Raw genomic sequence first — 17,860 nt, 5'->3', positions numbered from 1 at the left:
GGACTTGACTGTCTCAAGATACGATAGATCAATTCTTTTCGATAGAAAATAATTAAATATTATAATATTTTATCCCAAAATTCAAGAATTTTATTCGAAGGGATATTAAATTAAATTAAATTCAAACTTGCAAATTTTATTACAAATACAAATAATTAATGGACAATGTACCGATTTAGGGCGTTGTGGGGGTGCTAATCCTTCCCCACACATAACCGACTCTCGAACTCATTTCCTGGTACGCAGACTTTTTAGTGTTATTTTAATAATTTTTAAATTTAATTTTATTAAAATAGCAAAATATTTTGGGTGTCCAATCACACCCTAATAAAATATTGGTGGCGACTCCTCGAATCATATTTTATTTTATTTAAAGGGAATCCTAAATTTTTCGAAGGGAGAGATTTTTTAATTACATCTTTAATTAAAAATTAAATTTGTTTTTTTTAAATCGTTTCGACATATCTCTTTCATTTCGATTAGGAGTAGGAAAGTTTTTAACGGGACAAATAATATGGATTTAGGCGCTCATGATATTAAATAAAATTAAATATGTTCAAGAAAAAATGATTATCTATTTAATTTTAAAATAAAAATTTTAAAAATTAAAAAATTATTATAAAAATATTTATACTCATTTGGTAATTCTATTTATTTATACATTTTTGAAATATTATTTTCTAAAATTTCTTTTGAATAGTGAAAGATGATTATAAGATAGTCTCTATTCAATAAACATTTAGTCATTGACAATTCACATGTCCTACAAACATAACTACTTAAATTTTAAAAATTTAGAAAAACAACTCTTTTTTATCGTTGATACATTCCAATAAATTAATTTTAAAAACTTTTTTTATTAATCTAGGGTAAGTATCAGTGACGGACCTATGTAGCCCAGGAGGTAATAGTTGCATACCCATTTTCCTTAAAAAATACCAACACTTGATATATTATATCAAGACTTAAAAATTATGATCACCTTTGTTTTTACTTTTCTGCACACCTTTTTTTAAAATTTGTTCTCAAATGACGTGAGTAGGAAGCTAATAAAGTGTTAACCTTCTATTCCATATTTTAAAATTAAAAACTATTGATTAAAATATATATATATATATATATATATATATATATATATCATTTTTATATTTTACAACCATTCATTTCACCTCTTTTAGTCTTTCACTCTTATACTAAAGCTTATGTTTTGTTTTTTAGTTCAAACCCACACATGCCCCATCCTCAGCCCCAGCTGCTACTCAAATGTTGGTCCCTTGTTCGAATCTAAACCAGCCGCCACGACTCCGTTCACCGACGATTTTCCGATGAACTTCCCCAAACAAGCTGCCTATAAGTTGTTGCTCATTTCTTTTCCTTAGATAGTTAGGTTCTTCACTCATTCTTTTACCCTCTTAAATTTAGTTAAATTTATATTTGAGTTTTTAAGTTTTAAAATTTATTTTTTAATTTGAGTGAGTTAAAATTAAGGGATAAAATTAAATTTTGAATCAACTTAATAGACTTTAGTGATTTTATGAAGAATATTTGAATGTTAAATTGTGATATGTAAAATTACTAATATGTATTTTTGGGAAGGAGAAGAAAATGGTATACTAAATTTGTGTAATTTAAGTAGAAGCAATTTAGATATTTTAATTTTTAAGTTGAATCCATTAAAATTATTTAATTAGTAATTAAGATCTTACTTCTTTGATAATAAATATAATTACTAATAGTGAATTATAATAAATAATTATTGTGATTTGTAAATTTTGTAATTGTAGTAGTAAGAAGATGAATGATGAAAAGATGAACTATCAACGAAAGAAAAAGAAGAAGAATGGAACGTTGAATTGGTTTGTTGAAAGCCCAAAAAGAATGATGCAAGTTCTTCCCAAGTGTCAATTTGTGTCTCATCACCGACTCAACCTTCAGCAACTCAAGTCGAACAAGAATTTTATTTCCCTTCAAATAATATGCCACAAACTCAAGAAACTGGAATGAGATCTACATGTATTAGACAAGATGATAGTACAACATTTGCATCAAGAGAGATGGAAAGCCAAGTTAATGATATCTCTATTCCACATGATCCGGCTAAAAGGAAAAAAATTATTCATACAAAGAAAACATACAAAGAGGTGTTTGCCGACCAAAAAAGCACAAATTTCCTCAAATGGACTTCGAAGTAGGTACATTACGTCGCTTTAATAAATCTTGATTTAATAAGTATTCTTGGCTTGATTAGTGTTTCAAAATATGTTGCATTTTGCTTTGTTTGTTACTTGTTTAAGAATGAAACTACCAAAGCTGCAGGAGGAGATGCATTTTTTGTTAATAGATTTAGAGGTTGGAATAGGCCAGTTTGGTTCAGAAAACATGTTGGTGGAATAAATAGTGCTCATAATCAAGTTTTTCAAAAGTTTGAGAATTTAAAGAACTTTAAGTCATCCTTGAAAGTTTCTTTAGACCAACAAACCGAGCAAGCTAAAAGTGACTACCGAATCTGCTTGACTACTTCTATTCATTGTTTGAGATTTCTTTTATATCAAGGATTGGCACTTCGTGGTCATGATGAATGTAATGAATCAAGTAACAAGGGAAATTTTCTTGAACTTTTGAATTGGATTGCGGAAAAGAATGATGATGTGGGAAATATTATTTTGAAAAATGCACATAAAAATAATCAAATGATTGCACCTTCGATTCAAAAAGAGTTTGATGTGCAAAAGAAACTACCAAGGCAATTGTGGAAGATCTTGCTAAGGATTATTTTGGAATAATAGTAGACGAGTCTAGTGATGTGTCTCAAAAAGAACAAATGACTTTGTGTGTCCGTTATGTTGATAAAAAGGGAATGATATAGGAACGGTTTCTTGGAATTGTTCATGTTGGAGATACCACATCTTTGTCTCTTAAAGAAGCTATGTTTTCTTTTCTTGATGAGCATTCTTTGAGTTTTTCAAGAATTCGTGTGCAAGGGTACGATGGAGCTAGTAATATGAAGGGTGAACTTAATGGTCTCAAAACTCTAATCATGAGAGAAAAACAATTTGTATACTACATACATTGTTTTGCTCACCAACTTCAATTAACTCTTGTTGTCGTTTCTAAGAAAAAATAAAGATCGTGGTTGGCTTTTTGATACACTTGGAGATTTTTTGAATGTTGTTGGATCATCATGTAGGCGAAAAGATATGCTTAAAGGAAAACAAGCTGAAAAAATTGCAAAAGCCTTTGAAAATGGTGATATTGTGACTGGAAAAGGTTTAAACCAAGAGCTTTGTTTAGGTAGGTCGGGCGATACACGTTGGGGTCTTATTATAAGTTGATTTTGAATGTGATTGATTTGTATTCTACAATACGTGAGGTGCTTGATTTGATTGGTAATGATGCTCGAAATGGTGATGATGCTCAAAAAGCCGATAATGTGAGTTTTGCAATAGACTTATTTGATTTCATTTTCATGATTCACTTTATGAAGAGAATATTTGGGATTATGAATGAATTAAACAAAGCTTTACAGAGAAAAGATCAAGATATTGTCAATGTTATGTCACTTGTTATTTTAACTAAAGAAAGATTGCAAAATATGAGGGAAAATGAGCGGGAGTCTTTTTTTGCTATAATCACTTCATTTTGTAACAAGAATGACATTGATATTTTTAATATGGATGTTGTGTATACTCATCCGGGAAGAAAGAAACGTGTCGTTTGGATACTACTAATATTCATTATTTTTTAATTGAAGTGTTCTTGGGAGTTATTGATCTTCATCTTCAAGAGTTAAACAACCGATTTGATGAGGTTAGTATAGAGTTAAACAAACAAAAGATACTTAGACTTGTTGAATTATATCCTGATGAATTTACAAGTGTTGATAGACTAGCCCTTGATGATCAACTTGATAATTATATTGTTGATATACGGAGGGATGATAGATTTTGGGTATTGAAATATATGGGTGAACTTTCCATGAAGCTTGTCCAGACAAATAAGAATCAAGTGTACCAAAAAGTCTATTTGCTCATAAAGTTGGTACTCCCCGTAGCTACCGCAAGTGTGGAAAGAGCATTTTCTAAAATGACCATCGTGAAGAATAAGTTGCGAAATAGCATAGGTGATCAATTTTAAAATGATTGTTTGGTCACTTATATAGAAAGAGATGTTCTTGTCCAAATCGATGATGAAAAAAATCTTGAAATGATTTAAAGGAATGAAAGCTCGTTGAGAACAATTTTAATTGTTTCTAGTGTTTAGTAATTTTTTGTACTTTTTGAATGAATTGTTATTTTGGATTTTTAATTATGTAACTTTTTTTATTAATAAATATTATAATATTTATTTTGGACCCCTATTTTTTAATTCCTGGATCCACTACTTATAAGTATAAGACAATATATATTCAAAGATAACTCTCAACTATTTAACATTAAACGTTCACATATATGACATTTCTGGTACTCGAATCCGAAACCTTAAGAAACAATAATAACTTATTTTATGATTTCAGTAGCTTGATTCGTGTTATTTTAAAATAAATTGTAAAAGGAATGATTGGTTAAATTAAAGGATTTAAGATAAACACCACGTGCATACACAAGTTGGAATAAGCAGCCAACTTAGCTTTTATCACCAAAAGACGAGACTTTTTCTTCGTTAACGGAAAGAAGGCCAACGCTGATGGCTTTGGTCATTTCAAACCGGCAATTTGACAGTACTTTCCACTTTCCAGAAGCCATGTACAGAAGAGAATAAAATAAGAGAAAGATAACTCGCAAAACCTAAAAACAAATCTGTTGTTTCCAATTCAATAAAACTCCCGATCATGCAAATTATAAACAAATATTTTTTCAGTATACTACAAAGAAGAAACGAAATACAAGTACAAATCATCTTCTATTAATTCCTATTGAAAACTACCCACATATACGATACAAGCCAATTAGTTTGGCTACCTCTATAGTTTTGTAGCAGGTGAAGAAATGATGTGAATAACAAGGCCGGGGAAAACATCATCAGGATCATTGATGTGAGGGTTGCGCTCGACGATGAAAGGGTCGTCGCACTTGTCGCTGATTGTGTGAAGAGTCTCACCTTCTCCTACCACATAGATTTCAGCACAGGGTCGTTGGCTCAGGAGCTTCCTCCCTTTCACATCTGCAGCTTCATCTGATACACAGTTTGCCCCCACTGAGCCAATCAATATTAAAGCCAACAACGCTACGGTACAGTACCACGAGGCTGCATGAACTAGCTCCCAAGGTTTCTTCATGCTATTGGTTAAAGTTATAGTTGAGAGGAAGGAGAAGCAAAGAGAGATGATTCTTTTTTTTATTGTAGTCTTGATGAAACAGGGGAATAATGGAGGATTACAATTAGAAGAAAAACATAAAAGGGCTTTTTATACCCTACTTATATTGATTCTTTCCGTTGGTAGGAAGTTGAGGTCAACGGCAGCCGGAATGGAAAGGGGTATTTTAATATATATATATATATATATAATAAATCGTTTAAAATATATAAATAGGGCAAAGCACACAAGAGGACTTTGAACTATGGTCAAATGATTGTTTCGATTATAAAATTTTCAAAGTTATAAATTAATCATTAAATTTATGTAACTATTACAAAATGATAATTACATTTAATGAATTGTTACAAAACAGTCATTAAACTGATCGAACTATTACACTTATTATAAATTTTCAATGACCAATTTGTAAGAGTTCGATAAATTTAATGATCATTTTATAATTTTTAAAAATTTAATATGATAATTTAAGTATAATTTAGTGACATTTGATATACTTTAGCAATTATTATTATTATTATTATTATTATTATTATGGATAATATTTTATTATTGATTGATATGTATAGATTTATTTACTATCATTACCTCAAATATAAATTCAATACAAAATAAATATAAATTATTATAAATTATTTGTCTTCGATACATTATAAACATATAGATTGAGACACTAAGAATAAAGTATGTACGTCTTGTTAAAAACCTTTTTTAAACCAAGTATAAATAATTAACCTTTTAAGATTTAGTTATATTTTTTAACTATTGACATGTCATCATATAATATTATTACATTAAGTTTAAATTCTTTAATAGTTGATGGGATTTTAATTCAATTGTCTTCATGTTGTTGTAATTTTAAAAGATCATAAGTTAAAAAAATATTCAAATGTAATTTAAATATCGTAATTATTTTAGTTCTATATTTTTTATTGTTCTCCGGGTTTCAAGGCTTCGCCTTGCCTAATCTGTACCAACCGGCGTTGCACACTTAGTTTTGGTAGGCGAGTCTCCCATCAGGGATTTTCTGCATATGCAATGACTCATGCTCAAGACATTGCTTAAGTGATATTAAACTGTTTACCACTCGAATCAACTCTTGTTGATATTTTAATTTTATAAATTTAATATTAATTCATATCATTTAATTTTATTCATTTTTAATATAAAAATCGAACAACTAAACCAACTAAATGCACACCCTTAATTCTTAATTGCAAGCAAGATTTGATATGTTGAAGACAAATAAATTGATATGTTTAGCACATAAGTCGTACTGGTGATTAATATTTTTTTTCTTGAAGAAATCGTGATTAATATTTTAAACATTTCGTAATTTATTAGGTTTACCTTAAAAAACAATTTATTAAATTTATATTGATACGATCTACAAATGAAATAAAACGATTTACAACACACGTCAACAAATTGATTAGTGTACTAGTAATATTTTATAGGGTTCTTAAGTCAGTAAATTAGCAAAAAGGGCATTAATGTTAACGAGTGTAATATTTAATTAATAAATTTCAACAATTTATATTACTATATAGAATGCTCTGCGTACTACCATATTATTATATTTGTATTGTAAAATATGATGCAATTTGTAAGCAACATCGTAACCGATAATGTAGTTTTCAATCTCCAACCACATTGCTATTCTTATCATGAAAAGAGTCGGTGGAAATTTAAATTTATTATATATTTTATGTAATTTTTATTGAAATTTATTTCCGTCGTCTTATAATTTTATTAATTTCTCAATTTTTAAATTTTTAAAAATTCACTCTCTTAACATAGAATCTTGCGTTTATCTCCACTTATAATTAGACTTCTCGATCATTTGACATTAATTTATTGCATACAATTCTGTTTTTAATGCATATTTCGAAATGACTCGTGCTTGTTTAGAAAATATATACTATTATTTTTTTTTTATAAAAATTGAGTTATATTGGAAAGCTTGTTTTATTATTAGAATATAAATTTAAGTTGAGTTATTGGATAAAAAATTATGAACATAGGTGAAAAGGGAAATATACCCTTTTATATTACGTATTTATAGAATCATTTAAGGCCGCCAACACCCTAATGAAAGACTAATACTTTCTACGAATATTTTTGAAGTATTTTTAATACAAATAACGTTGAAGGGGTTTCCTATAGATGTTAGTTAAAATATAATTATCATTCCAACTTCTAATAATCATTATTGAAAGTTAAACCTTATCATTGGTATAAAACCTAAATGAGTTTGTGCACGTCTTTATAAATTTTTGGAGATTGTATTTTAACAATCTAATCGTTGAATTTCATATTTTTCACTCAAGTAAATTGTACGTATCAAATTTTTAATAGGATAAAAATATTTAACTATTTATTTTATATAAAAATATTTCAATCGTTAAATGTATATTAATAATGATCACACTTTAGATGAATATGATAGAGATATCATATTGATTAAAGATTTACATGCGTAATAAATGCAATTGTACAATGATTGAATTGTTAAAATAATAATTTTATAAAATCTAATGAAAATATATAAGACTCGCTTAATTTTACACTAATATAAATTGATCTCTCTCTAGGTATATTATTTTAGTTTTTTCTCTTTTCCTAGTAGATCGAATAGCTACGCTAGCAGAACTTGTATTTATTATCAATAATCAAGAAAGACTCCGATCAAAATTAGAGGAAGCAGCTGTACCTATGACAAAATTCTATAGTCCTCAAAATCCCAATTTAAGGGACCAAAAGCGGATTTGAATCTTGAAGTTTTGTTGGAAAATTCCAAGCACAGCAATGACCAAGTCGTTCGCCCTTTTCAACGTTTTCGGATGTCCAAAACCCATCGGGTAGTCTCAGGAAAGACGGACTAATATACGGCGTTACCGGAAACATAATAAGATATTTAACAAAGTCGGTTTAGCGCTACCGGAAATGTTGAGTAATAATAATGTTGTAGGTGGAAATCATGAAGAAATATTAAAAAAATTTGACTATCGGCAAACTTAGCTTGTCGGTACGTATCGATATAAATAAAATATGTATCGATACATAATAATATATTAGGTAAAAATATGAGAAAATCGGGTTCAATATGACAAAACCGGTAAAGCGCTACCGGATATGTTGAAAGTAATGATTCCAATGAAATAAGTATCGACACTTTTGGAATTTAAAAGAAAAGTAGTACTAGAGCCTAAAAAGTATCGATAATTTATAAAAATGTATCGATACATAATAATATAACATGTAAAAATATGATAAAACCGGTTTCATTATGACAAAACCGGTAAAGTGCTATTGGATATGTTGAAAGTATCAATTCCATTTAAATAAGCATCAACACTTTTGGAATTTTAAAAACAAGTAGTACTAGAGCCTAAAAAGTATCGATCATTTATAAAAATGTATCGATACACAATAATATAACAGGTAAAAATATGATAAAACCGGTTTCATTATGACAAAACCGGTAAAGCGCTACCAGATATGTTGAAAGTATCGATTTCATTGAAATAAGTATCGACACTTTTGGAATTTAAAAGAAAAGCAGTAATAGCGCCTATAAAGTATCGATATTTTATAAAAATGTATCGATCCATAACAATATAATAGGTAAAAATATGACAAAACCGGTTTCATTATGATAAAACCGGTAAAGCACTACCGATTATGTTGAATGTATCGATACTTTGTATGCGTAAGAAATTATCGATACTTTTAAAAGAAATAAGTAAATATCCTATCAAAAGTATCGACACCTGACTTAAAAGTATCGAGACATTTCTTAATTGTATCGATTAAATATACATAACATATCCGGATAAAATATAAAAGGCATAGCTAAATTTCCTCTGAAAATAGATAGAACACGACCGAGCTTTTGAAATCGAAGAGTAATTGTTGCTGCATTTCAGAAGGCATTTTTAAAGTGAAGTTTGTTTGTTTGTTGCTGCAGTCGAATCGAAAAATACGTTGTTAAAACCCAAGTTTTTTATTATTACAATAATCGAAAATAGGGGTATTATGTGTTGTTTGGGGTTTTCGAAGTAAAGAAGCATTTGAGACCGATTATAGGTAGAAAGTGATATTCTAGGTAGATGATAAATATGGATACTTTTATTAAATATTATAGGTAGAAAATGATATTATAGGTTGTATAAATGTGCCGATACTTGGAGTATTGAGTGTTCTCATTCCTTTAAAGGAAATAGGGATTAAGATTTTTGGGTTTGGTTTGGGGATTTAGAATCGAAGCCAAGAAGGATTTGGGACCGATTATATAATATTATAGGTTGAAAATAAATATGGATACCTGTATATAATATTATAGGTAGTAAATGATATTGTAGGTTGTATAAATGTATCGATACTTGTAGTAGTGGCCATTCAAATTCTTTTGAAGGAAACCGTTTTACTACAAGAGTTGTTATCGATATTTGTATATTGAATAAAGTGTATGTAACCAGAATTTGATTTTGATTTGCGTAAACTGATATATGAAGGAAAAATGAAGTCAACGGATCTTGCAATTGTTGGTGGCGAAGATGACTTTGAAATTGAGGCTGAGAGTCAAAAGCAACCAAAGGGTGGATATATGTACTTATAGTAAGTATCAATGTATTTTTGTTATTATTTTTGACATGGTAATCGAATTAAAATATTTAAGAACTTTAAATTGATTACAAATTTTAAATGTTGACAGTATGATCGAATGCCAAAGGATGAAGGAAGCTGGCAATCACTTTGGTTCGATATGTAAAATGAAATTGACATTGAGTATTATTTAGCGTTAATGTATTGATTAAGAAACGTTTATGCTTAATATTAGGTGAAATGGTCAGAGGTGGATAGACAATAATACAAAGCTTGGATAGACAAGAATACAAAGCTTGGAGGAAAACACATGAAAAGAAGGTATTCATTAAACTTGTAAATACTTTGATAAAAGATATATAATAACAATAACATTATATATTTTAAAAAAATGTAGGAAGTGTCGACAAGGTGCAGCATAAAAAAAGTGAATTCATTAATTGAACACCTTAAGGAGAATGAGCAATTGAATGTGCTGAAAGAAATGGGGTTTGGATCTTTGATAGGAGTAATGGATCGACCAATTCAAAGGGAATTGTGTCGATCTTTGGTGGAGCAATTCGATGTCCAATAATATATGGTTAAATATAGTGATTATTCATTTCCTCTGGGGGTCCCATGTGCTGCAGCCGTCTTGGGGTAGAAAATAAAGGTTAAAGTGTTGTAGAAGTCAGTAAGACTAAGAACTGGAAAACACTTGCCTCCAAATATGATTTGAAGCAGAAAGTGACATATTGTGAACTTGAAGAGGAAATCAAAAGTGGATCTTACGAGGGGGATGACCTGAAGACCCGAGTTCTATTGTACTTTGTCGGGATCTTTCTTTGTCTAATGGGTGATACATCAACGAGCAAGGACAATATGAAGTTGATTTGTGATGAAGGCTTGAAAGGTGAATTCAATTGGGCAGAATATGCCCATTCGAGATTGATTGAATTAATAATCATCTTTCAAAAGAGCCATCAGAAATACCTCAAATGGTACATAACAATCTTAGAGCTAAATTATAACACCCCCAACCTGTATCCGACCCGGATCTGAGTCCGAGGTGTCACATTGACTTTTCAAAGCATTTTCTTTTACAAACTGATTAAAAGTTCAAATTCACATTTCATGAAAATGAATATTTTACATTAATCAAAGCAATTGGTTAACAAAACATATCAGAGCATGTTCAACTCAATCAATTAGTACATGCCAACTATATTCAAAATAACCAAATACATCAAAATCATCTCTTTTCTGATCTGAAACTTTGTAAGGAAGATGTTAATATGTCTTGCTCCTCTTAACTTCTCTTCTCGCTTCTATAACCTACGTGTGAAACAATCACAAGCTAAGTCTATGACTTAGTGAGACATTAAACTTAGAAAAGAACTCTAATTATTTAAAAATACATGAACATATCATCTCATGATGCCACACCAAAACAATATAACATATATTTATATACAACGTAATATACACATATATATATCACACACTATTTCCATCTTTAATCTTATTCCACTATCAATATTCTTATCATTTATATCTTATAATCATATCCTCTTGTATCTATTCTTTAATCAACATATGATTCATTTAACCAAGCAATACACACATCATCATATAAATCATATAATACAATTCATATCACCAAAGTATATACATTACATGTAACATATTTATTGTTATCTCTTTGTTAGCCCATGTATACTAGTGAGAAATAAAGATATGCGAGTACATTGAGGTTGTGCACATATGCTGTCACCATAGCTCATATAAGTCCCACTGAGTGGCATGTGAAATATGTCCCGAAGGACCTGTGAGTATGTCCCGAATGACCTATGAGTATGTCCCGAAGGATCGCGTAGACCCTCGACTCTTGGCATGCCAACTATACCTCTAGCTCTCCTGACACTTACATGGGCATTCTCTTTCATATCATTTCATATATTCACATGTACTTTTCACTTTTCACTTTTCATATGATTTCATAACTATATATCACTTAGCTTATAATACTTCTCTTATGTTCATATACCATATATATCATTGACATCTTTTATTCACATATGTTTCTCATACATCACATAAACTCATATCTTCTTATCATATTATTTCTCCTGTAATCACATAGATCACATCTCATAACATACATCATGTACATATAATAACTTATTGTATATCATATAACTTATGGTTTGTACTTTTATACTCACATCATTTATATACTAATTTCATATATTGCCTTAGTTCAATTTCACATAGTTTATCATATATACATGTATTCTCATAAATTGTCATCAAATAGCTCCTATAACATCTTTCTATGGCTTCATTTAAGCCTATAAATCTTCCTCATATAATTTATCTCTTGTTATCATATATTTATATTTATAATATACCACATAACTTTTATTGCATATTTATATTGCATTCCTACATCACTAATTCATAATATAATTTATATTTTATCATCTATCTTATTCTTTATTTCTTGGTATGCACTTATATTACATAATATATGTCATATTTATAAACATATATATTATATTATATGTGTATATCATCACTTTATATACAAGTTTACTAAGTGATTTATTATTCCCAGTTCATTTTATAATTCAATATTGTCTAGTTTTCTTAAATTCTCATAAATCATATAATATCTAATACACTAATTCACTTAATTGATCATATCAATATGTACTTGTCTAATTCATGTTTCCATTATTCATATAACCTTTATACATGTTTACCTAGTTCCTATTGTTATCATGATTTCACTTTCATCATATTCTCCTATTATTACATATTTTATCGTATAACCATATATTCACATAGTCTTGTATTTCATTATCATATAACTTATATTTGTTCTCTTATAACTCTTCTTATTCATATATTTTCATTTCCATAAATTATATAAATCTTATCACATGACTTATCCTTTATACTCATATAATTTCATATTTATTCATATATCATCATATAATTTATGTAAACATATATATTATTTATATCGGTTCTTATATCTTATCACACTAACATAAATTCATACAAATCATGTCACGCATACAATAACATATTACTCATACACCCATAACAAACACATACTCAAGTTCATGAATTCATGCATAATACTATCTGAAATAGACTTGTCGCAAGTCTTATTTCCATTAAACATCATATAATATCTAATATGCACTCACCTGGCCTCACTAGTCAATTCGATCTCTTATATTTCCCTTGATCGATCTTACTTGCCCATGGTTTCGGAACTCGTTTAGGCTAGGTATCTATATAATTACACAGTTTAAGGCAATTATTAGATGCCTACACCTTGTAATTCGATACTAACAACTTAAACGAACTTAATAAACCAATATTCACTTTTTCCTTTAGGGGGTACCGATACCCTCCTTAGGGTATCGGTACCCTCATTGCATTCTGTAAAATTTTCGTTTGAGAGGGTATCGATACCTGTCGAATGGGTACCGATACCACTTGCCTGAAAGTCACATTTTAAGCACGAAAAATCACCTAAACTTACTTAATTCTTCTTATATAACCTCCTTTTAGCCCTTTAAACTTAACTACACTTCTTCTAAACAACATATATCACTTAAACTCACTTTAACATTCAATATTCCTTCTTGAATGTGAAAACCAAGAATCTTACCAATTTCTTAACATGTTCTAAATTCGTTTCCAATACTTCAAATTTCTTATTTTGACTGATGACAAGTCAAATTTAACTTTCAACTTCAATTACTAACTATTTTCCAAGATTTCATTCAAAAACTCCAATCCTTTAATCTCTTATAACTCTTTCATTCCTTGTTTAAAAGCTAACTTAATCCTTCCTTAAGCTTTTCTATCATCTAATGATCATAACTCAATCTTAAATTCAGCTATATATCAGCCAATAAGAAATTTTACCTTTGTTCTTGGCTTCCACGTGAATAAGAAAGGAGAAGAAAAGAAATCTGGAAAGTTTCTCACATTTCCCACGTTTTATATTACTCAAAATGAAGATAAAAATCTTTCCTATGAAAAGACCATTTTACCCCTTTAGTTTACCCATCTTTACTATTTAATCCAAAATCCTTTACTTAAGTCCCTGAACTTTTAGCTTATTTCATAATTGAGCACAAAGTTTCCAAATTTACATTTTAGTCACTGATCTGACTTTTGGGATATTACATAAATGAGTTGAAGAACGTTTTTGTTTTTTATATAAAATGATAGTATAGTTATTATATAAAATGATAAATTTAATTATAAATACAGGTTGCACTGTTTGATTTTTGGTCGGACAATAATAGTGTGTCGGTATATGAAAGAACCAGAGTGGCACGTATCCATGCATGGGGAAAGGAAGATGTGGTTAGAGTGATGGCGAAGTTGAAGTTGGATAGACCGGTGAAGCAAGAAAGGGAAATAAATGTAATTAAATAATATTAAGAATATAATCAATGTATTAATATTGTAATTTAATTTTGAAGGTTATTGGAAAGGAGGCAGTGGAGGAAGAGAATGAAGAAGAGATGGTAGTAGGGGGTGACGGTGAGGGAAAACAGAGTAAATTCGACATTTTGATGTCTGAATTGGCGGATTTCAAAAATTTCCTTTTTGATATTTTGCAAAGACAATCAAGAGTCGAAGAGGCAATTGAGAGGATTAAGGGGGAAGTGGGTGAAAAAATAGATGGAGTGGTGAAAGAAGTTGTGGAGTTGAGGGGTAAACTTACGGGGGTGAAGAGAGTAGTTGAGAAAAAGTTGGATGAAGGGTGAAATAAAAGAGATGAAGAGTCATGTGGAGGAAAAATACGATGAATTGAAAAAATATGAAGAAAAAAAGATGGAGGAAGTGAGGAGGAAGGATGTGGATGTGATTTATACACCGGAGTGTGTTATAGATGCAGATTTGGATTCAGAATGTCCTGTACCCAAGAAGAAGCAGAAGTTAAGCTGAATAAAAGAAAACTTAATTTGATTTTTATTATGTTGTTGTGACAAAAATTATATGCAAAATTATAGGTTGAAAAAGATAAATTCCAAGTGGAATTGGTGATTACGAAGTTACAATGTGTGATTATTTATGGAATAGTGGGTTAGAATCGTCATAAGTGAAATATATTGCTTTGTGAGTGATATTTAAATATTTCATGACAAAATATTAATCCTAATGCTTCATACATATATGTTGTAATCGCAATGGGAAATCAATTCGCTACTGTATCCGACGTTGAAACGTTGAAGCCTATGGAATGGGTTGGCGGTGCGGTAAGTAGGAAGTAAAAAATGTTAAAACCTAGTGAATATGTTTTGATTGTGTAATTAATTTTGTTAGGTTATTGATTTGGTCGGCTGGACATTATGTTACGAATCGAAAAAGTTACGCGGGAAGATTGGTTACCTTCCATACCACTTAGCGGTGAGTTAAATTAATAAATGTTGAAGATTAGTGTTATAGACGGTAAATTAATAATGATTGAAATACAACAACAGGCATTGGAGGGCAATCCAACTGTTGATGGTGTTGTGAGCTTTTGGTGATGATATTGGATGACTATGTGAAATTCACCGAGTGTGACAAGGTAAGACACCATACCAATTGCAAATGATGTTTTCAGATATATAATGTTGAATTTTTTCAAATTAGGTGTGAAATTTATTGCAGATCCTGATCACAATAAACTACAGTAGTTCCCATTGGTATCTGTTGATGTTGGATATGGTTTCTTGTGTTACAACGGTATATGATAGTCTATTTTCATCTCCAGCGGCCAAACAGAGGGTGAATGATGCTAAGAGATTGGTATGTATGAAAGGAAATTATGTAAATTATAATGCATAATTTGTTTGGATCATAACTTGATATTTTTTAATGCATATGACAATATTAGATAGATATAATTAGGAACACATTTTTGTAGAAGCATGTGGTGTTAAAAGAGCTCAACATAAACCATTCTGGGCTAAAGACTATGTGCCCAAGTGAAGATTCTGCAGTATACACGAGAGCATGGTGTTTCATTCTATTTTCAACACTTTCTTGTTAGTTGGAATCATGTTTTCCTATCCTTTAGCATATTGTTATTTTGAGTCAAGTCTTCCTAATTTTTAACAAGACTATTAGAATTTTCTATTGTTAGTGGGATAGTGTAGTTGAGTCGTATTTCATCTAGTATTTATATGTGGGTTGTTTTCCATGAATGGAGATCAGAAAATTGCTTCAACTATTATCTTACTTTCTTCATATATTATTTCTGGAGTTGAGTTCCCACTCGAAGTGGAACAACGTTCTTGATATCACCTATCTTTTTGGTGCTTTCGTTGAGAGAATGCCTCCGAAACACGATCAGTCCAAACCACAGTTAGAGGAGCAATTTGCTACTCTAAACGATCAGTTCCAAGCTTTTCGAACAAAAATAGAAGAGATGCAAAACCAAGTTGCTCTCATTTCACCCATGCAAAACACTCTAACCCAACTAGCTACTATGGTTGAAGGTATTCAACTTCAACTCACCCAAGCCATGAAACATAGTGAATAGGAAACAGGAAAATCTGAAAACTCCAAAAACAAAGGTCCATACCAATACAGCTCTCCCAAATCTACCCTCAACTTACAGTCCACAAATCCAATATCCTCTGTTAAACCCCCTAAACTGAGTCTTCCACCATTTGACGGATCCAACCAATTAGATTGGATTTTTCAAGCCAAACTATACTTCAACTATTACCAACTACCACCTGAAGATCGGTTGAGTACAATCTCATTCTACATGCAAGGTCAAGCCTTGAGTTGATTTATGTGGATGTATAATAACCAGCAGCTAACGACGTGGGACGCTTTTGTTCGGGCCTTGGAAATACGCTTTGGACCATCGTCTTATGATAACTACCGGGCAGCCCTATTTAAGCTCCGTCAAACAGGTACGGTCACAGACTACCAAGCCAATTTTGAGAATCTCTGTAATCGTGTTACAGGGCTACCAAATGAAGCTATTATAGACTGTTTCTTATCGGGCTTAAAACCAGAAATTCAGGAAGAGTTAGCCATCCTCAAACCTAGCACAATATCCCTGGCTATTGGCCAAGCCAAACTAATAGAATCCAAACTTCGAGATCGCCGAGCTCGTTCTAATCTTGGGAGCAGATTTCCTTTTAACCCAAACACTCCACCTACACAAAATCAACCAAACAAAACCCCAGTACCTTTATTGCCATCCCCACCAAGCATCAATATGCCTCCAGTTCGCCGTCTAACCCGAGCAGAGGCAACTGAAAGAAGGCTCAAGGGCCTATGTTATAACTGCGAAGAGAAATATGGACCAAGCCATATATGCAAGGGACCTCAGTTTCTGCTCCTAGTCGTAGAAGAGAAAGAACAATCAGATATTCAACATCCTGAGTTACCACAATCAGTTCCTCATAACCAAGCTCAATGTCATACTACATCAGATTCGGAGTTCTATCTCTCACTTGCCGCCTATTTCGGAATGTCAAGTCCAAAAACACTAAGAGTGAGTGGAGAAATCCAAGGTCAGGTATACTCAATGTTAATTGATTCCGGAAGTACTCACAATATCATGCAGCCCAGTGTCGCATCTTTTTTGGGACTTCCAATTGTTGTTGTCCCAAGTTTTTATGTAATGGTGGGAAATGGTGAGTTGATCAAGTGTCAAGGAAAATGTGCAAATGTGAAGGTGCAGATTCAAGGCTGTTGTTTCGAGATTTCTTTCTTGGTGTTGCCTATACAAGGGGCTGATTTGGTGTTGGGCGTAGAATGGCTAAGTTCATTAGGCCGCTTCGTCTCGGATTATTCAATCCCAAGTATGGAATTTACATACCAACAAAAACAGGTCAGACTAATCGGAGACAAAAATATGTCTATAACTACCCCTTCTCAACTAAACCGCATGTTGCACACAGGTTTCGTCATGAC

At 30.9% G+C, this 17,860-nt stretch overlaps 1 protein-coding gene across 1 annotated transcript; it reads right to left on the bottom strand.

Moving 5' to 3' along the window:
• Positions 1-4,918: 4,918 nt before the first annotated feature.
• Positions 4,919-5,320, bottom strand: LOC120124922. The gene has a single exon (XM_039143478.1). The coding sequence runs from the start codon at positions 5,273-5,275 to the stop codon at positions 4,961-4,963; it is 315 nt and encodes a 104-aa protein (XP_038999409.1). The 5' UTR covers positions 5,276-5,320; the 3' UTR covers positions 4,919-4,960.
• Positions 5,321-17,860: the final 12,540 nt, after the last annotated feature.

This window comes from Hibiscus syriacus, unplaced genomic scaffold (assembly GCF_006381635.1).
Source record: "Hibiscus syriacus cultivar Baekdansim isolate YM2019G1 unplaced genomic scaffold, ASM638163v2 tig00110429_pilon, whole genome shotgun sequence".
NCBI lineage: Eukaryota > Viridiplantae > Streptophyta > Magnoliopsida > Malvales > Malvaceae > Hibiscus > Hibiscus syriacus.
The sequence above is the reverse complement of the archived record's forward strand: the minus strand, read 5'-3'. Positions and strand labels throughout refer to the sequence as shown.

Bases quoted from the DNA above. Each gene is read 5' to 3' on its own strand.
- LOC120124922 (XM_039143478.1), bottom strand. From the start codon at position 5,275: ATGAAGAAACCTTGGGAGCTAGTTCATGCAGCCTCGTGGTACTGTACC.